The sequence below is a fragment of the Pogona vitticeps genome, chromosome 2, assembly GCF_051106095.1.
Source record: "Pogona vitticeps strain Pit_001003342236 chromosome 2, PviZW2.1, whole genome shotgun sequence".
Taxonomy (NCBI): domain Eukaryota; kingdom Metazoa; phylum Chordata; class Lepidosauria; order Squamata; family Agamidae; genus Pogona; species Pogona vitticeps.
In genome coordinates, this window is record NC_135784.1 from 35722693 (window position 1) to 35743723 (window position 21031).

The window sequence follows — 21031 nt, forward strand, 5'->3', positions numbered from 1 at the left end:
TGAGCAGCCACAAGGGGTGCTCCAGCGCGGCTGCTCCTCCGCCCTCATCTCCTGCTGCTGCTGCCTCCACCGCCCGATCGCCGCCTCCAGTGTGACTCCTGGGGCTCGCCTCCAGCTCACGCCGCCACCTTGTCCCCTGCCCGAAGGGAGCCCACGAATGGTGATGGAGGAGGCGATCCGGCAGCAGAGGCAGCAAGAGGAGGCAGAGACAGAGGCAAAGGAGCAGCCATGCTCGGCCGCCTCTTGCTGCTGCCCATTGACTGCTGCTACCACTGCCAGATTGCCTCCTCCGGTGCCACTCGCAGACTCCCTTTGGGCAGGCAACATGAGTTGGAGGTGAGCCCTGGCAGTCACACTGGAGAAGGTGATTGGACGGCAGCAGCAGCAGTCAATTGGCAGCCGCAAGAGGCAGACGAGTGTGGCTGCTCCTTTGTTTCCACCTCCTTCTTTGTACAACAGTGGTTCTTAACCTTGGGTTACTCAGGTGTTTTTGAACTGCAACTCCCAGAAACCCCAGCCAGCACAGCTGGTGGTGAAGGCTTCTGGGAGTTGCAGTCCAAAAACACCTGAGTAACCCAAGGTTAAGAACCACTGGTGTACAACAAGACCCTCAATATTTCCTCTAATGATTTTAGGAAAAAGTGTTTTATACATGGAAAAATAATGGGAGCATATTAATATAATCAGTATGGTTTCCTCCCTGCTTGAGTTGTCATCTGTAGAATACAGATTTATTCATAGGTAAAAGAGTAAAATAGGTGAAAGCCGGATAGTTAAGAAAGCTGACAGGGAAAAAAAATTGATTTGTTTGAAATATGGTGCTAAAGGAGAGCTTTGCACATACCCTGGATTGCAGAAGGACAGTGATTCCTAGATCAAATCTTACTTTATAGGCAAAACGGATGAAACTGAGACTGTCCTACTTTGGGCACACAATGAGAAAACAAGATTTTCTGGAAATAATACTAGAAAGTATTCTCAAAGGCTTTCATGGCCAGGATGTGCTGGTTGTTGTGGGCTTTTGGGGGTCTTTGGCCGTGTTCTGAAGCTTGTTCTTCCTAATGTTTCACCAGTCTCTGTGGCCGGCATCTTCAGAGGACTGGAGTCAGAACTCTGTTCTCTGGTGCAGTTTGTTTGGATAGTTGAGTATTTATAGCTGTGGAATCACCTTTTGCCCTTTTCAGGAGATGGGTGGTTATGCTGATTATCGTGTTTTTTGTTGTGGGTGTATTATTGTGATAAGGGGGAGAGATTATCTGTCACTGTGATTGATGGGTGTCGTTAGCTGCTCTTTTATATGCAGTGATCTCCGGTCCTTGTGGCTGGGTAGAGTTCCTTGACCTTTTGCAGGCTGTATTTTTCAGTGCTGGGAGCCAGGCTTTGTTAAGTTTTAAACTCTTTTTTGTTGAAACTCTGCTGGTGTTTGTGGATTTCAATGGCTTCCCTGTGCAGTCTAACATACTGATTGCGGGTGTTGTCCAGTACTTTTGTGTTTTGAAATAGAATTTCATGTCCAGCTTGTTTTAGGGCATGTTCAGCTACTGCCGATTTTTCCAGTTGTTTTAGTCTGTACTGTCTCTCATGTTCTTTGATTCTGGTTTGATTGCTGCATTTTGTGGTTCCAATATATACCTGTCCACAACTGCAAGGTATCTGGTATACTCCTGCAGCAGTGAGGGGGTCCCTTTTGTCCTTTGCTGACCGTATCATTTGTTGTATTTTTGTGGTGTGCTTGAATACTGTTTGTAGGTTATGTTTTTTCAAAAGTTTCCCCATGCGGTTCATTGCCCCTTTGATGTATGGCAGAAATAGTTTATTTGTGGGTGGCTGTTTTTCCTCTCCAGTTTGGTGTTGTTTTCTTGGTTTGATGGCTCTTGTGATTTCATTTTTGGAGTAGCCATTTGCCTGTAGGGCCCAATTCAGATAGTTGAGTTCGGTGCTGAGAAATTGAGCTTCACAGTTCCGATTTGCACGATCTCCCAGTATTTTGATTATGCCTCTTTTTGTCATGGGTGATGGTTGTTGTCTAGGTAATGGTCTATGTGGGTGGGTTTTCTGTAGACCTTGTGTCCCAATAGGTCAGTTTTGCATATGTCCTTGACATCTAAGAAAGGGAGTTGGCCCTCTATTTCTTTTTCCATGGTGAATTGCATATTTGGGTGGATGCTGTTGAGATGTTTTAGAAATTCTTCCAGTTTTCTTTCACCGTGGTTCCAAATTGCGAAGGTGTCATCCACATATCAAAACCAGACAGTGGGTGCGAAGGGTGATGAAGACAGGGCCTCTTTTTTGAAATGTTCCATGTAGAGGTTTGCTATAACCGGGCTGAGGGGGCTCCCCATGGCCACTCCATCTGTCTGTTCATATAACTTATTATCCCACTGGTCATTAGGCAGTGTTTTAAAAGGGCCTTGTTGTCTTCTGGAAAGATATGCTGGATGAGTGTCAGAGTGCAGGGATCCTAAATATATTGCAATCTCCTGAAAAGAAAGTGGTTTCCTATAAAAATTAGCATATGTTCCATGTGTAAGTTTGTGCATTTTGCTGCATGCGGAGCCCTAGAGCATATAGATTTGGCTAACAAAGCACAAAATGTACATGTTTCACCTGGGCAGAGTTTGTATGTGGTTTGCACCGAAATCTCTATCTGAAAGTAACTACCTCTTGCTTGAAAAGCACATGTTCTCATTGTGTTACAGAGAGGAGGAGTGTGTGGTACAGCATGGTACCACATTTTAAAAAAAGTTTGATGTGTTTTATTGTAATTTGCTGGTTTTTGAAATACATTATCATATCTTTACCACATTGTATGCTGGAGCTGGATATAAAGTTAGGCCTGTACTCTTTAGTCACTTGCTCTATAACTGAGAAAAGCAGCTTGATTGTGTGTGATTTATGACACCATTTTATATTTCATTTTCTTATTGCGGAATATTTGTGGTGCTCTTCAATGCAGATTTTAAAAATAGCTGACAAAAAAAATAAAATACAATAAAAAACTCAGTTACAAAATTAACTACAGCATCTCACTAAAATTTGTTAAAACTCACCAAATCAACAAAAGTGGCAGATTTGAAGTGGCTAAGTGATGTGCTAGAAGGCTTGGGTTTTCTTAGCACTAGAAGAACATCACATTAAGAATCAGACGAGGCTCCCTGGGAATAGCGTTTAGTTAGCCCAGGCGATTCAGATCTGCCTGAGAAGGAAGGAGATTGTGGAGGGAGGCATTCTGGTGACACATGCATTATTTAGGCAAATGCATATGTGTTGAATGTTGGCTAAGATATTGGTCAGTACTGTAGTGGTTTAGATGTTTCTGTGGGCTCCTGCTTTGTTTTCTCTCTCTCTGTCTCAGTACTGATACAGGTCATGTGAACAAAAACATTCATTTTGTTTTAGGAATGCCTTATTCTTAGATCATCAGCTTTTATAGCATGTATGCCTCTCTCCCTTCCTGTCTGACTTGTTGGGCTCTTCAGTCCAACCACAGTTCCTTTGAAAAAAAGTTCTTTATTTAATTCAAGCATAATTACATGTAAATGTGCTTACAGTGACAAACTCTTCTTGTAAATCCACTAGGAGAGACAACACATGCATATTTTGTAGCAGGAAGTAATTGTTACTTTTCCACCGACCTTGAAAGATGGCTGGCGATATGAATATTTATGAATATTTGCTACTCTTACAGCTGTTTTGCTGTTGACAGTGTTATACCAAAAGTGGGGGATGGAGCTCTCTGTTTTCACCGTTTTCTGTCTATTTGATGTAGCTGTCTATTTTCACCATTTTCTTATGTAAGAGCAATTATACCCTGGAGATGAAGATCTAATCAAAATGCAGGTTAATCCTAGACAGAATATAATGAGATATTCATTATACACATGTAAACTACCAGCCGTGCAGTTTTTTACTCAGTTCCTTGTGTGTGTCCTAATTCTTTTCAGGTTGCATTAATTTAGGTTCCACTGGAACTGGGGAGAAATATTACTTTTCTTCGGAGTGTGAAAAGAGCATGTTTTCTTTTTCTTGTTGCTTGTCTACATTCTAGGCACTGATGGTAGTTGGGGAGGAATTGTCTTTCTAATTCTTGGAGAGCCCTCAGCTTAGCAGTGTAGTCAGCACTAAAAACAGGAGGCACAAGAGGGGTATGTGAGAAACTGAGGCAGGGAACTCTATAGATGTAGCAGTTAGGCACTGCAGGTGATTTAATTTCTCATAGGTAAATGTAAAGGTTCCGTTTGACATTTAGTCCAGTCGTGTCCGACTCTAGGGGGTGGTGCTCATCCCTGTTTCCAAGCCATTTGTCCGTAGACAGTTTCTGTGGTCACGTGGCCAGTGAGTAGACATGGAACACTGTTACCTTCCCACTGTGGTGGTACCTATTTATCTACTTGCATTTTTACATGCTTTTGAACTGCTAAGTTGGCAGGAGCTGGGAAAAGAAATGGGAGTTCACTCCGTTGCGTGGATTCGATCTTACGATGGCTGGTCTTCCGACCTTGCAGCACAGAGGCTTCTGCAGTTAACCCACAGTGCCACCACATCCCTTATTAATTTCTCATGCCCTGGAATAATTTGTGCGTCACAAGTAGTACCATATCATTCTCTTTATGATCCCAGAAATCAAAAGGAAATTTCAGGCTTGCTGAAAGTTTATCTGGGAAACATGCTAGTTGATCTGAATAAAATAAAGAAAAGTTGGGAATGATCCTGCAGAATTATACAGAAGATTCTTTTTCAGAAAATTCCTATGCAGAAGAATCCTATAGTGAAGAACCTGCAATTTTAAAACTGAAGTACCTCCTTTCAAGGCTTTGGAACAAATAAATCATCAGGAGTAGATGAGCCACCCGTAGAACTGTTCCAAGTTGCAGAGACCCAAGTCTATCAAAACACTAGTAAGAATATGGCAACAAATATGGAAAACAAAGCAATGGCCCTTGTTGCAACACCTGAAGCATCACTTTGGTTGCAGGGAAATTAATGCATTGGTTCTGTACTTACTGCACTCCTTGATGCTCCTTTCTTGGGACTAGAATATTGAAAATTTCCAGTCTGTTGGCATTGTTTTCATGTCTATGTTTGGATCTTATGAAAGAGATATTTCATTTTTTTAATGTTTATTTCTATTTCTCTGCACTGATTTTTGTAATAGTTCCCCTTGTGATAATTGCTGAAAAGTTAAATTCAGGTCTCCAACCTTATATCGATCTCTTATTTCTGGCTCTCGTCTCTCCTTAACAATTTCAAGCTTAATCAGGTCATTTAGGTTTTTCTTTATTTTTGACCATGGAAATTGTATTATCTGGCTGTAGAGCCTGAGATTAAGAGTTGATTCTGCACTGTGTTTCCTGTGAATAGAGAGCCAGCCTTTATGGGCTTGGACGAGCTGCACAGTTCCAGGGCACCCCCAGAAGAAGGGAATGGTAAGCTACTTCTTAGTATTTTCTACCTAGAAAGCCCTGAAAAGGATCACCATAAGTCAGAATTGACTTGATGGCGCATCATTGTTATTATTGTTATAAAACTGTTGCCTTCCCTGATGGACTTTAATCTCTGCCCCAGTGACATCTCTCAGCATTTCTGTGACAGCCAAGTCTGCTTAGCCTACAGCTATCACCCTGCCCATGATGTGCTAACTGCAGTAGTTTACAGCTTGATTGGCCTCATTCCTGTGTTAACTGACCCATTGTCACTTCGTTTATTATCTGTATCCCTTTCATTGAGATATGCATAAAACTAGGGGTCACTCCAGTGGTGGAGGAAGTGGACTTTTGATCCACAGAAGCTCACATTGACAAAAAGCACTCTCAAAGGTGCCACTGTTTTTATTTTGCTTTTCTTTAGGTCTGGATATCCTGAACCTTGATTAGCAAACTTTTTTTGTGTGTGAGAGAGTACTGAGCTTTCTTTCTTTCCAGAAAGAAAAGTAGGGTGTATCCATGGAAGACACACATTTATACCAACATTTACCACAGCTTGCTATTTCACAAAGATAGTATTTTGGCAGGGGATGGGATGCACCTGACAGCTGTTGGCAGTAATGTTTTTGCTAAGAGGCTCACAAATCTGATCAGGAGAGCTTCAAACTGAGTTCTGGGGGTGGGGCTGGGGGTGTGTGTGTTTAGTCGTTTAGTCGTTTAGTTCTGGGGGTGGGGCTGGGGGAGGGAGTCAATAGTTTTCAGGGTAGAAATTCAGCAAGTGCTGGCAAGAAAAGCCCAGCAGGGAAGTAGTACTAGCGAAGGACAAGGGGAAGAAAAACACACATGGTCCTAAATGTTTCTACACTAATGCACAGAGCATGGGAAATAAACAAGATGAACTGGAACTCTTAATACAGCAAAATAAATATGATATAATAGGTATCACTGAAACCTGGTGGGATGAAACTCTTGAAGAGTATAAACTATTTCAGAAAGAGAGACCTAGCAGGAAAGGAGGAGGAGGAGGAACTTTATATATAAAGGATGTTTATATTTGTGAAGAGATCCGGACTTAAATCCAGGAAGCCTCTTCAAAAAGGGAAAAAATAGAAGACCCAAATAATTATCGCCCAGTCAGCCTGACATTAATTCCCATGAAAAATTCTAGAGCAGATCATTAGACAGTTTGTTATTACTTAGAAAGCAATGCTGTCATCACTAAAAGTCAACATGGGTTTCTCAAAAACAAGTCATGCCAGACCAATCTGATCTCTTTTTTTTTTTATAGAGGAAGGATTGATAGATGAAGGGAATGCTGTGGATGTAGCATATCTTGATTTCAGTAAGGCCTTTGACAAAGTTCCCCATGATATTCTTGCAAGGAAGCTAGTAAAATGTGGGCTAGTCAGTGCTACTGTTCAGTGGATTTGATTGACTGACTGAACCCAAAGGGTGCTCACCAATGACTTCTCTTCTTCCTGGAGAGAGGTAATTAGTGGGGCGCCTCAGGGTTCTGTTCTGGGCTCTGTGCTATTCAACATTTTTATCAATGACTTGGATGAAGGAATAGAGAGTATGCTCATTAAATTTGCAGATGGTACCAAATTGCGAGAGGTTGCCTATTCCCCAGAGGACAGGATTAAAATTTAAAATGACCTTGACAGATTAGAGTCCTGGGCCAATACTAACAAAATGAATTTCAACAGGGAGAAATGTAAGGTCCTACACCTAGGGGGGAAAAAAGAACTGCACAGATATAGGATGGAAGACACCTGGCTAGACAACAGTACCTGTGAAAGGGATCTAGGAGTCTTGGTAGACCACAAGTGGAACATGAATCAGCAGTGTGATGTGACTGCCAAGAAAGCCTATGCAATTCTTGGTTGCATCAATAGAAGTATAGCGTCTAGCAAGGGAAGTGATAGTACTGTACCACTTTATTCTACTTTGGTCAGATCTCACCTGGAGTATTATATCCAGTTCTAGGCACCTCAATTCAAGACAGATGTTGACAACCTAGAACGTGTCCAGAGGAGGGTGACCAAAATGGTCAAAGGTCTGGAAGCCATGTCCTATGAGGAGCAGCTTAGGGAGCTGGGAATGTTTAGCCTTACAAAAAGAAGGTTAAGAGGGGACATGATAACCATGTTTAAATATTTGAAGGAATGTCGTGTCGAGGAAGGGACATGTTTTTTTTTCCACGGCTCCAGACACTAGGATAAGGAGCAATGGTTTCAAACTGCAAGAAAAGAGATTCCACCTGAATGTTAGGAAGAACGTCCTGACAGTCAGAGCTGGTTGGCAGTGGAATATGCTGTTTCACGAGTGTGGTGGACTCTCCTTCTTTGGAGGTTTTTAAGCAGAGGCTGGATGGCCATCTGTCGGGAGTGCTTTGATGGAGTTCCTGCATGGCAGGGGGTTGGACGCAATGGCCCCTGTGGTCTCTTCCAACTCTGTGATTCTGATTTGCAGTTTATATTGTTCACCTGTGGAAAAGACAGGAGTGTAAACAACTCTCTGGTTGCCGACTTATATTCCTTCTTATCAAATATTTATGAAAGTGCTATTTTTGTGAATTTCGTTGTATGGGTATACTGTGTATCTACTTACAATGACAATTATATTATTATTATAATATTATTATTATTATTATTTTAGGATATACTTTTACATTTTGCTTGGTTATTTATTTTGTGGAAATAAACTAAATAACCAAGCAAAATGTAAAATTCTGTCCTAAAAGAAAATAAATAACATTTACTTTATTTCTTGGTTGTAAACTATACAGAGTAACTCGACCAGATGGACAGTATAAAAATAAAGCAAATAAATAAATGAATTTGTTTTACTATATTTCTGTTTTGCTGTTCTGTCATGATACGCAAAGGTTACCAATCCAGATATTCCCATGCAGTTCCCTGCTTAGCTTCAGTCTTGTTGCAACATTCTGTGCCTAGAGGACCTGTTGTAAGAGAAGGTGCACAGATAGATTACAGCTTGTGAACATTTGCTTGGCTGTCTGTAGCGACACATATATGGGCTGTCAGCAAGACTTTACTAGGTGGGTGGGTGAGAATTTCTCCCCTTAGGCCGTACATAGACAATTAATGATATATAGGCTCATAAACTAACAGGAAGTTCTTTTGGTGAGCTAGTACATTTGTGTGAATTTATTTATAGTATTCACTGAATAATTTATTGTTGTCTATGAATCAACATAGTCAAAGAATGCAAAATGTGACATAAGAGGGTGAGCTCTAACTGAAACAAGGTCAGATTAGTGTCCATTACATCAGACCTGTAAATCAAGTACTGTACAAGCTAGCCAAGTTCTTATCTTTAACTACAATGTGACAAAAACACATTACTGTAGAACCTTTTCAGTAATGACATGGATGTTTGTCTTCGCACTAAAACCCATAAGCAACAGTTTATCTGCTGGAGTCTTGGAGAAGACTAGCTTACCAGTAAGAGGAGTGTGTGTGTGCGCGCATGCACAAACAGTGTAAGATGTATGAGCATCCTTACCTTTATTGTCATAATTTAAACATGCAAAATAAACCATAAGATTATTCATATCTACTAGGTATGTGTTGCTAACTAATCTGTAGTGGCTTTTATCTCATTTTTTCATAGGTGAAGCAAATTGTCTGGAGGGCTGAGTTTCATAGTGCATCTGAGTTGGCATGTGTTAAATAGGCATTATACCTGCATAGCTTAAATATAAACCAGTAGGTGTGTGTCTATCATGGAAACAGCTTGCAATTTAGTTCTTAGGAGTTAGTTCTTTTGCTCCTCATGCTTAGGTAGGGTATATATTCCAAAACAGGGGCTTAACAAAATAAGCCCATCCTTGTTGGTGTCTGCTGCCTTTCACCATAGTTTCATGTTTTAGCCATAGTATTTATCAAACCATGAGAAACACTGCCCTTTGGACACAAACTACCCCAAGAGTAGTTCTGCATAGGGATCCTTTGATGCATCGGATATTTGATACCATTTTTTCCAGTCCATTTTGAATTTAAAGAAAGGAAAAATGTTAACATGATATAAAGGAGGCTATTCTGTTGTAGACTAGGATATGGGGGGAAAGCATAAAGGAAATAGGTGTGTAAATGAAACAAAACAAATGCTGTAGTTTGATAAGCCAACACAAAGAGAAGAGAGCAAAAGGCATAGTTTATGTATGTATGTACAGTGGTGCCTCGCTTAGCGATGTTAATTGGTGCAGCAAAAATCGCTGCTAAGCAATTTCATCGCTAAGCGATTTTAAGAAGCCCATGGAAACACGTTTAATGCGTTCCTATGGGCTTAAAAACTAACCTTATGCGAAAATCCTCCATTGCGGCGGTCATTTTCGGTGCCTCTAAAAAGCGAGGCAAAACAGCGGGCGGCCACTTTGTTTGCCCAGCGGCCATTTTGGAACCGCTGATCAGCTGGCTGAAAATGGGGGTTTTGCGATGATCGCTTCCCTGCGATCATCGCAAAGCGAATTTTCCCCATCGGGGCCATAGTAAAGCTATCGCTCTTGCAATGGCAAAAAGTGCATTGCAAAGCGATTTCATCGCTATACGGAGCGATTGCTATGCAAGGCACCACTGTATGTGTGTGTGTGTGTGTGTGTGTATTTGTATATTTGTGACACATACTGCCTTTCTTCCAGTAAGCTTAAGGCAGAATACATGGCTCTTCCTGTCCAACCGTCCTCAAAACAGCCTTGTTATGTCGGTCAGGCTGAAAGAATGTGGGTGACTTGAGGCCATCCACTGAGTTTCATGGCTGAGTAGGGATTTGAACCAAAGCAGTCCTGAAAACCTAGTTTAGCTCTTAACTGCCACACTCCACTGGTTTGATAAGAAGGTAAAGCTCATGAGCCCAGCTAGAGTTATCTTGAAACATGCACTCCAGTGTAGACTGCTTTAAAAGCCGTGTTGATTTTGAAGAACAAAGTATCTCTCTCATGAACCCTAATTTCTAATTAGATTTTCTCTCACCCTTCTAGGAATACATTATCCGGGTACAAAGAGGAATTTGCATGGAAAATAGTTGGCAGGTAAGTTTTCAAGAAATATATTTGTTTAATCCTTAATGTTTGTATGCCAACTGTTTTTAGCTTCTAAATATTGTCTTAATGATGTAAGCCACCTTGGGTCTTTTTAAGGAGAAAGACAGGGTAAAAATATTTTAAATAAACATACATTTTGTTCTTTGATGTAATGGGAACATTGCAACACCTTCAGCTAAAGCTCGGCAGCCTGGGTTTATTGGGTGTGACCAGCCAAGCAATCTTCCATTTATTTCAATAGAGCCTGTGTGATGCTTCTTGATGCTACTCATGCTTTTCTTCATATGATCTCATTTTGCACAGACTGAGACCTGTTGATAGTTTTAGATGTTTGCAAGGCAATTAACACCCACAAAGTCGAAGTGCTTTATAGTTGCTCTTTTCCCTCCTGTCTTCTTGAGACTTGAATAAAGCCAAATGTGTGTGTGAAATGTATTAAATCTCATTTGTGAATTAATTTTAGTTTGAAACCTTTGTCTGAAGGTGTTCCCCCCCCCCTATGATTTTCCTTGTGAAATACAATGCTTTAAGTGGGAGTTAAAAAGCTATAGGGCCATTTGTGATGCACAGATTAATATTTTGCCATCACCCACTTCTGTCTCTCAGGCACACCAGAAGTGGGCTTCGGAGACAGAGAGCAAGAGCGGCAAGATAAAAAAACTCCTGATGTTCAAATCTTTTCCAAAAGAATTAAATTCTAAAAAATATATTTAGCCTACAGTACCCTCTCTGTGCCTAGAAGGATGGGGATAACTGCCAGCTCCTTTCTAGTGTGTCTTCATGGAGTTAAGGAGGCACAGGGCCAGCTGAGACTCAGTCCCGTGCTTTATAATTGGAGCAACACTGGACTTCATGCTTTGAGTTTAGCATTGATTGGTTGACTTAAAGGAAGGAAATACCAATTTTAACAAGCTTTTCCTTCTCTAGGGACTTTGCATTCGGCTATACCTCCCTCCCCCAATCCTTACACTGTTACTTGTATGGCTTATCTTTTCGTTCCTTCTTTAATCTACTTGTGCCAGGGATACTGTTTGCTCAAGGATGTGCACCCTTAACCACCCATGTGTACATGCTTCTGGCTGGGCTCAGCTCTCTGATGCCTGTGCACCAGCTGGTATTTAAGGATCCATGTTCAGAGTCTAAAGGTGTGTTTTTCCCCAGGAAAAGCTGCTGTAGGAGCAGTGATTGGACTTCCAAACAAACATTAATTTTGTAATGTGTCAAGCCCTTTTGAGATTCCAAATACCACAATGCTCAAATTGCTGGAATAAGTGGAGACATTAAAGGGGGACGGACACCTTAAATAGAAAAATACATGACATCGGTTTCTTATTTCCATTTTCAGAGGCCAGCCTAAAGTTATAGGAACATAGCCATAAGAACAATCTTTTTAATCTATATGTCTGAAAAATCACAAACCCATTTAAACCTGTCTGTGAATGCTGTGTTCTTACTGTGATGGGTGTCTTTGGCATGGATGGGGTGACTATCTCAGAGAGTGTGATTTCTCTTTCCTTTAGTTTTCTTGGAAGGTTTTGTGTGATGTTGACACGTCCCCATCTTCCTTTAAAACACCTTTATCAGCATACCTAGTTATTCCAAGCACCTTCCTCCTGCACCCATGCTGAGGGACATACCTAACTCATCAGCATAGCTCATGAAATCTTGAGTTATAAGATTGTGAGGTGGTTCATACATGGTTTCATCAGGCCTATGTTGTACCAGCAGTAAATATCTGTTCTTTTGCAGATTGTGAGACGATATAGTGACTTTGATTTGCTGAATAACAGTCTACAGGTAAGGGATTTTTTCTTTCTTTTTAATATCAAACTGTAATCAAAACTGGGGATGGGGTAATTGCTGTATTTCTGATCTGTGTTGCTTTTGCCTATGTTCACCATTAGATCATTAATCTGCAAAAAAATCTGCTCCTCAATCAGTGTGTAAAACATACTTTTCTAAAATAATTTTATCTCAAATAAGAATTGCTGGGTTATTATATTTCTTAGTAAATCAAATCAAATTAATTAAAATAAATGTATTTAATCCATAGAAGGGTTTAAATGCATTTTTTATAGAAGAGCTGCACTGGAAAATAAGGAAATATGAAATCTGGTAGAGAACTAAATTCTAAACCATATATTAGTCCAGCTGGTATGGATGAGGATCATTTGTAATTAAAATTACGGGTTATTTGGGTATTCCTATTCATAATAGTAATAACAATGTGCTGCCAAGTCAATTCTGACTTATGGTGATTATTTTCACGGTTTTCTAGGTATAAAATATTCTGGGACTGTGCAGCTTGCCCAAGGCCACACAGGTTGGCTGTTCTGGAATGCACAGTGAGGAATTGAGCCCCCAACCTCTTAACTCATTGAGCTATCCAGCCAGCCCTATTCATAACAGAAATGCGGATTTGCATCTACTGTACTTTAAAGTAGATTTGCATTGTTAAAGAAAGTACAGCTATGCGAATCAAGAAGCAAAATAAAAAAGCCTTTTAAAACCTGGCTAGTAGAGATATTAAAGTATCAGTTCATAAGTTATAGGAAACTGTTGCTATTAACCTTTAGTGGGAACTGATGTCTGAATGTAGGAGAAAGGCAAATGTTAACACCTAAGAATAAGTTAACTTGATTAATATTTTGTGGTTAAAACATTTCCTTTTTTCAGTCCTATTTTTTAAAAAAGCTAAAGTCTTGTTAACCTTAAGCCCTGAGCTGCAGTGTATCTACTCATTTCCAAAGCACGTTCCTGATGCTCTTTATCGTGCGGTACATTTCTGTCACTGCCTAGTATTCTTTCAGTTTCAAACACTACAGCTATTGTGTGCTCAGGCTCTCCAAGGACATTGATTACTTTTAAAGTGCATAAGAAAATACTGGGAGAGAAAACACTACAGGGTGAAGAATTGCTGGCTGGCTTGCAGGGAGACGTGGGAGGTTAACCACTGAGAGTTTCATCACACTGTTTTGTTATTGTTGTTTAGTCGTTAAGTCCTATCTGACTCTCCGTGACCCCATGGACCAGAGCACACCAGGCCCTCCTGTCTTCCATTGCCTCCCTGAGTTTGGTCAAATTCATGTTGGTAGCTTCAGTGACACTGTCCAACCATCTCATCCTCTATCGTCCCCTTCTCCTCTTGCCTTCACACTTTCCCAGCATCAGGGTCTTTTCCAGGGAGTCGAGTCTTCTCATGAGATGGCCAAAGTATTGGAGCCTCAGCTTTAGATCTGTCCTTCCAGTGAGCACTCATGGTTGATTTCCTTCAGAACTGACAGGGTTATACTCTTTGCAGTACAGGGGACTCTCAAGAGTCTCCTCCAGCACCACAATTCAAAACCATCAATTCTTCGGCAGTCAGCCGCCTTTATGGTCTGGCTCTCACTTCCATACATTGCTACTGGAAAAACCATTGCTTTGGCTATGTGGATCTTTGGCGGCAAGGTGAGGTCTCTGCTTTTTAAGATGCTGTCTAGGTTTGTCATCGCGTACCTCCCAAGAAGCAGGTGTCTTTTGATTTTGTAGCTGCTGTCACCATCTTCAGTGATCATGGAGCCCAAGAAGGTAAAATTTGTCACTGCCTCCATATCTTCCCCTTCTGTTTGCCAGGAGGTGATGGGACCAGTGGCCATGATCTTAGTTTTTTGATGTTGAGCTCCAGATCATTTTTTGCGCTCTCCTCTTTCACCTTCATTAAGAAGTTCTTTTATTCCTCCTCACTTCCGGCCATCAGACTGGTAGCATCTGCATATCTCAGGTTGTGATATTTCTTCCGGCAATCTTAATTCTGGCTTGGGATTCCTCCAGTCCAGTGTTTCACATGATGTATTCTGCGTATAAGTTAAATAAGCAGAGAGACAATATACAGCCTTGTCGTACTCCTTTCCCAATTTTGAACCAGTCAGTTGTTCCATATCCAGTTCTAACTGTTGTTTCCTGTCCCACATATAGATTTCTCAGGAGATAGATAAGGTGGTCAGGCACTCCCATTTCTTTAAGGACTTGCCATAGTTTGTTGTGGCCCACACAAAGACTTTTGTGTAGTCAATGAAGCAGAAGTAGATGTTTTTCTGGAACTCTCTGGCTTTCTCTATAATCCAACACATGTTAGCAATTTGGTCTCTAGTTCCTCTGCCCCTTGGAAACTCAGCTTGTACTTCTGGGAGTTCTTGGTCCATATACTGAAGCCTACATTGGAGGATTTTGAGGATAACCTTGCTAGTGTGTCTTCATAGAATTGGTCAATTTCAGCTTCTTCAGCATCGATGGTTCGTGCATAAACATTATTGTGATGTTGAAAGGTCTGCCTTGGATTCGTATTGAAATCATTCTATCATTTTTGAGATTGTATCCCAGTACAGCTTTTCCCACTCATTTGCTGACTATGAGGGCTACTCCATTTCTTCTACGGGATTCTTGCCAACAATAGTAGATATGGTAATTATCTGAACTGAATTGAATTCGCCCATTCCTGTCCATTTTAGTTAGTTGACACCCAACATGTCAATGTTTATTCTTGCTGTCTCCTGTTTGACCACATCCAGCTTACCCAGGTTCATAGATCTTACATTCTAGGTTCCTATGCAGTATTTTTCTTTACAGCATCAGGCTTTCTTTTAGCCTTTTGTTTCTGTCCATGGAGTTTTCTTTGCAAAGATACTGGAGTGGCTTGCCAGTTCCTGCTCCAGGTGGATCACATTTAGTCAAAACTCTCCACTCTGACCTGTCCATCTTGGATGTCCCTGCACGGCATAGCCCATAGCTTCTCTGAATTACTCAAGCCTGTTCTGCCATGACAAGGCAGCAGTCTGTGAAGGGGTTCATCTCACTAGGTTTCAACAATTCCTTTGCCATCCTGTCTAATGCAGATGGTGCAAGAATTGGCTTCATGTTGCTTCAGTTACAGAAATGGCTCAAGATACTTTTTACTACCCTTGCCTATTCTGTGTGGGGTACGCTAAGTCCACAGAAGGACAAATATCTCAACTATTTTTTAAAGCTTTCAGCCATATTTGGTAGGCATTATAACCTTTTTAAATAAAGGAATGCTTCAAGTAAATATAAATAGTCTTAAAGAATCCTGAACTCCTGAGGAGGGAAGCTGAAGCAGGTACATGAGCAAAGGTCTCCTTGTAATTCTGGACAGCTCATCCCAGAGCATAGATGTAATGTGTTTAAATTCATTCCATCAACTAATAGAAAAAGCTCCAGTTCATTCAGTGTTTTAAAATAGTGTTTTAAAAGTAATAGCCCCACATTTACTACTTGTTAAGTTGCTAGTTTTGCTGAGTTTCTGTGTCCACTTTCCTGTTCCTCAAAAAGGCTGGCATTCACATATTTCCTGTGAAAACTAATTCTATACAAATGATTCTCAATCTTGGCATATCACGTGGTTCTGGACTACAACTCCCAGAAGTCCTAACTAGCACAGCCAGTGGGGTAGAGTTTCTGAGAACATCAGGGCCCCGTAGTTGTGAATCAGCTAATCTTTTTTCTTTTTCTTTTTAAAATGGATTTATTTAAAATCCTAACAAAATGATAAAAACATAGTTTTAGAAGAAAATTATAGCACTGAGCTTTGAATGAGGGAGAGAAAGAGAAAGAGAGAAATGGAGATGGAAGTGCAACACAGTTTTCCAGTGCATTCATATATATATGACGTGTGTATTCCTGTGAAGTATAAAGTCCTTCTATGTTAGAATTTGCTTTACACATAAAAATTGATACAGTAGTCATGAGGGGTTGGTATTACAGAGTTTCCAATGAGAACAGGAGCATCTGAAGAGCCCGTTTTTCCATACAGTCCCAGGATTGTTAAGGGGGATTGGTATATTTATCTTTCTGAAGTTGAACAAAAGAAGAAAAATGATGTTGCTTTGAAGTTGTTTAGCTCTGAGATGTGCACATCTTGAGTTAAACATTCAGATAAATCTAAGTCATATACTCATTGTACCAGTGGCTCCCAACCTTGGGTCCCCAGATGTTCTTGGATTAAAACTCCTAGAAGCCTTCACCACTAGCTTTATGGGCCAGGATTTCTGGGAATTGTAGTCCAAGAACATACAGGGACCCAAGTTGGGGAACCATTGCTTTATACCAATTATTCATAAATAGGTTATCAGATTCTTTCTATTGCTTTGCTAGTTCTTGGTGTGCAGCAGCATGTAAGAAGGTGAACAAGTCTTTATGCATTAGCCTGGATTTGATGTCCAGAAGAAGATATAGTAGACCTAATGGTTGGTCTAATCTGACCAGCTTCTCCCAGCCTTATTGTTCCTCAGGCTATACAAATCACAGTGACACCCACCACTTGCATAGGACATTCACACAATTGAAAACTACTGTCTTCCATTTTACCATAGATAATTTACGGTATTTTGAGAAATGCTAGAAAGTGAGGAATAAGTAAACTGGAATGACTTGCATGGCTGTTCCACTAAATGTCTATGTAGACACTGAGGTAATCCTTTTCCAATCTAATGGTTTTCGCATATGTTGCAACCACCATTCTTAGCTAACGATTGTATTATGGGATTGCCATTCTATCAAAAAAAAAAGGTGCTAGACTGGGAACAGAAATTCTAATACGACAAAGAAATCACCTTTGAAACACCCAATAATAAATATGATACCAGGGGTCAATAGCGACAAATGGTTCTCTGCAAACATCAATATTTATTTAAAAATTAATGATATCATTAATTAATAACAGTTATGCAACAAATTAAATATTTACATTTTTAAACATTCATTGTAATGATTAATCTCTCAATTTTTAACATTCAACACACAAAAATTAATTTTTCACACCTAATATTCCGGCCTTTAGCCAGCTGCCGCCACCAATTCCAGGACATGTGGGTGTGGGGAAGGAGGCAGGTATAACCTGAACACAGGGTGAGTGCTTTGGATCCCAACCTCTCCCCCCCCCCCATATTTTCTGGGCATGTCTCTCCGTAGCTGAGCAGTTTACCAGGACTTTGAATCTGGTAGTAGATCAGTCATGGAATTCTTTGTTTTCCATTTGGATTGCTCTGAAAGGCATTTAGAATATATTGGAAAACATAAAGTGTCATCAGTACTTTCCCCCCTTGTATGTGTTTGTAGAATTTATCTCAAAATTGATTTTAAGACTAAGCACGGAGCTGTTTCCTAAGGCAGAATACAGGATGCCCTCAAGTTCAAGGAACACGGATATGCTGTTTCACAACAGTTGTGCTGAGCTGGCATATTGAGCTGAAGTTTTACTGCTGCTTTTAAGTTCTGTGTAAAATTTCACCTAAATTGCATTATACAATGTTGCAATGGTGATTATGTGTTAATTGCAGCAATAACAAAATTCTTCAGTAGAACATGCAGGGAAGTTGTGAATCATCTCTTTTCTGAAAATACTTGAATTTATATCCTAGTCAGGCAGCCTAAGCGTGGTCCACACCACTTTTAGTATTTTAGGCTGTTCTGTTGTGGGTATCTTTTATGTAGTCGTTGATAAAAAGAGATGCACTGTCTTCTCATTTCTTACATAAATGCTTCATGCAGTTCAATATTATTATCATCCTCATCATCCCCCCTCCTCCTCCTCTGGTTTCTTGCTATGGAATACCCTGTCGTCACTGGATGAGGATGTCATGTGAATAAGATTGATGTTAAATAATACAACTACAGTACTTTTTATGGAGATTCAAGGTGTTGTTTCAGAAGTCCATTTTGTAAGTAGATGCTTAAAATATTTGCTTTAGGTGTATAATGAGCAATATGAGGGATGAGAAACCCCTGTTGGACTGAAACTCCCATTACTCCTGACCTTTAGTTTTGTTAGCTAGAGCAGATAAGAACTGGAGCTTAACATATGAAGGGCCACAGGATCTTCACTTCTTTGGTAGACACACGTCATGTCAGCATAAATCAGTATGTAACAAAAGCAGACGAGAGCTTTTGTAAAAGTTTCTCTTGAAAAACATCAGATAAAGGAAGAAGTTCTAGCTGTTCATACAATTCACTGGACCTTCCTTCCTGTTTCCATTGTATAGACATCCGATTCTTTTGAGAATTTTTTTTAATTACGTAAGTTTTCTTGATTCCTGGAAAATGCCTCATAAAACCTACTTCATCAGCAGCCTCAGTGTAATGTGAATGTTGATAAGGTGTTGGATGAAATCCTGTTGCTTAGGGTAGTAAGTCTCACCAGAGTAGGCCCATTAAATCAGTGGGAATTTTGTGTGTCTCTTCCTTCTAAGTTCTGTTTATTCAAATGGGTCTACTTTAATTGCAGCTTACTTTAGTAACTTGCAACTAAAGAGAGGTTCATTTGAATCAATTAGAATCAGATGATTCACCAAATACCCACTGAACCTACTCTAGTGCAACTTACTACACTAAACAACAGGACTTCAGCCATGAGATCACGAATCACCTATATAGCTGCTGGCCAATTGTTCTGTCATGTTCAGTAACACTGAGGTCGCAAAAGTAGTAGTAGATCTATCCATGCATTCCACTCAAGCACTTCTTGTTGGTGTGGTCAGTGCTCTGATCTTTGACTGTTTGTTTTTGGTAAAGGACACAAGTCAAACTCAGTCAGGTGATGGAGACATATTAACATTTTTCCTCATGATGTCCAGCCAATACAATGCAGAGTGATGATTTGGCTGAATTCTTGCTCATCTTACTTTTAAAAATAAAGATTTTGACATAACAATTGTCATGCTCCTTCAGTTGCCTTGAATGGTTATAGTTTGTTTTGATGACACAACAAACTCTCTTTAAATGACCTTGGTGCTGTCTTTAAAACTGATGTTTCACAGCCAGCCATTAGAATGCTTGAAACGTTAGCCTCTTGTGGGGATAGGAAAGCAATCCTGCGATGCACCATATCCCATTCCTGGGGGATGTGATTCCGATTCTTAGGAGTCAAGGACGTTGCACATTAACTGCCAGTAGCTCCCTCATGCTTCTTTCAAAAGGGCAACTTATAAATTGAAGCTGCCAAGTCATTGACTTGAAAGGGATCTGAGGACAACTGGAGAGAGACCCAGAGACACAATTAACAATTTGGGTGTCAAAGAAAACGGGGGAATGTCCTGTGCAGGGCCAACTCTCCCATTCTTCCTGCATGGCAGTGTGCTGATTCCATCACCGCCCTCTACCAGACTCCTCCAGGTACAGACTTTAGAAGAAGGAGCAGCCCTGCCATGTCCTTGCTCATATGACAAAAGCTAAAAAATGCCCTTTGGTAGTTCACTTGGAAAAAAGTTCAGTGATGGTGGCAACGGTGGAGAGCACTGGCAGATCAGACCCTGTACTCAAAAATGAAAATGACAACTGGCATGGTCAATGGCTATGTTTAGATGTTGAATGAATTGCTCTAAGTGCCCGATTCACACGTTCTCTGTTTTGCTTCTGTCCTCGTAGCAAACAGAAGGTGTTTGGAAATTCTGTTTGAGATTATCTGTAGACTTTTTCATTCCATACGAACCTGGACAATTGTAGTTAATCTTTTTAACTGTGTCTTATTTTTGAAACAAGCTAGCTCCAAAATACTGGGTTATGAAGCCAATATTTTGTTTCTACAAGCTGCTGTTAATATTAACTACAGTTTATGGTTTGGCCATAATGCCAAACTATGGTTAATTAAAGATGGAACAGAATCTTGTATGTTTTCTGACAGCAACACTGAAAGAGGAAAAGAGCAGGATGGCAGAATGATGTGAGTGCTCTGTAGTTTATTTTGTTCACAGGTTTATTGTAGCATCTCATAAGCCTGAGCTTCATGTTTATTGGGACATTTGAATACTGAGGTTCATGTTTATTGGGATGTTTGAGTACAACCATTACCTTCTACAAGTGGCTGTTGCTTAACTACTTTTTTTAACAGTAACTTGTAGCGTATACATTCTGTGTCATTGTTTTGTCCTTTTTTAACTGAATGGTTGTTGTTTGTTTTTGTCTTAAAGATATCTGCTCTTAGTCTACCTCTTCCTCCCAAAAGGTTGATTGGGAATATGGATCGTGAATTCATAGCTGAAAGGCAGAAAGGACTCCAAAACTATCTCAATGTGATTACTTCCAACCATATATTGTGCAACTGTGAACCAGTAAAGAAATTTTTGGATCCAAGCAACTACTCTGTAAATTATACTGGTAAGGAAACAGTTTGCAGCTTCTTTACTGATAGGGCTGGAAGAAAATTGAATTTCTCCTCATAGTTTGATTTATTCTCATAGTATGAACAATGCAGTCCCCTTTTTGAGGGAAGTAAGCTCAGTCAGCAGAGAGCTTAAATACAGAGGGCAAAACTTTGTAGGAAAGGAACAGGGATGACATTTGACAGGCTTGCTATTGGCCAGAAGTGTTTCAAGTAATGGGTTTCTGTTTTCTGTAGAAAGTATGTCAAGGGCAACAATGGCCTTTATCTAAGTAGGATTCTCTGCTTCTTTTAATGGGACTTGTGATGGCATTGGCATTTAAAATACTGTGTGTGTGTGTGTGTGTGTGTGTTTTCTTCCACTAAGAAACTGCTGACTGGATTTCTATCTGC

At 40.3% G+C, this 21031-nt stretch overlaps 1 protein-coding gene across 10 annotated transcripts in view; it reads left to right on the plus strand.

Annotated features, from left to right (window-relative positions):
• PXK (PX domain containing serine/threonine kinase like) overlaps positions 1–21031 on the plus strand; it is a 62169-nt gene that overhangs the window by 6896 nt on the left and 34242 nt on the right. For 8 of the 10 annotated variants that reach the window (XM_020795470.3, XM_020795471.3, XM_020795465.3 and 5 more), the window contains exons 2-4: positions 10426–10476; positions 12238–12285; positions 20448–20634. In XM_020795470.3, the coding sequence (XP_020651129.3) occupies positions 10426–10476; positions 12238–12285; positions 20448–20634 (286 nt within the window). Of the gene's footprint in view, positions 1–5249; positions 5427–10425; positions 10477–12237; positions 12286–20447; positions 20635–21031 lie in introns of those variants that run through there. The other 2 variants (XM_078388808.1, XM_020795473.3) reach the window with 2 other exon arrangements.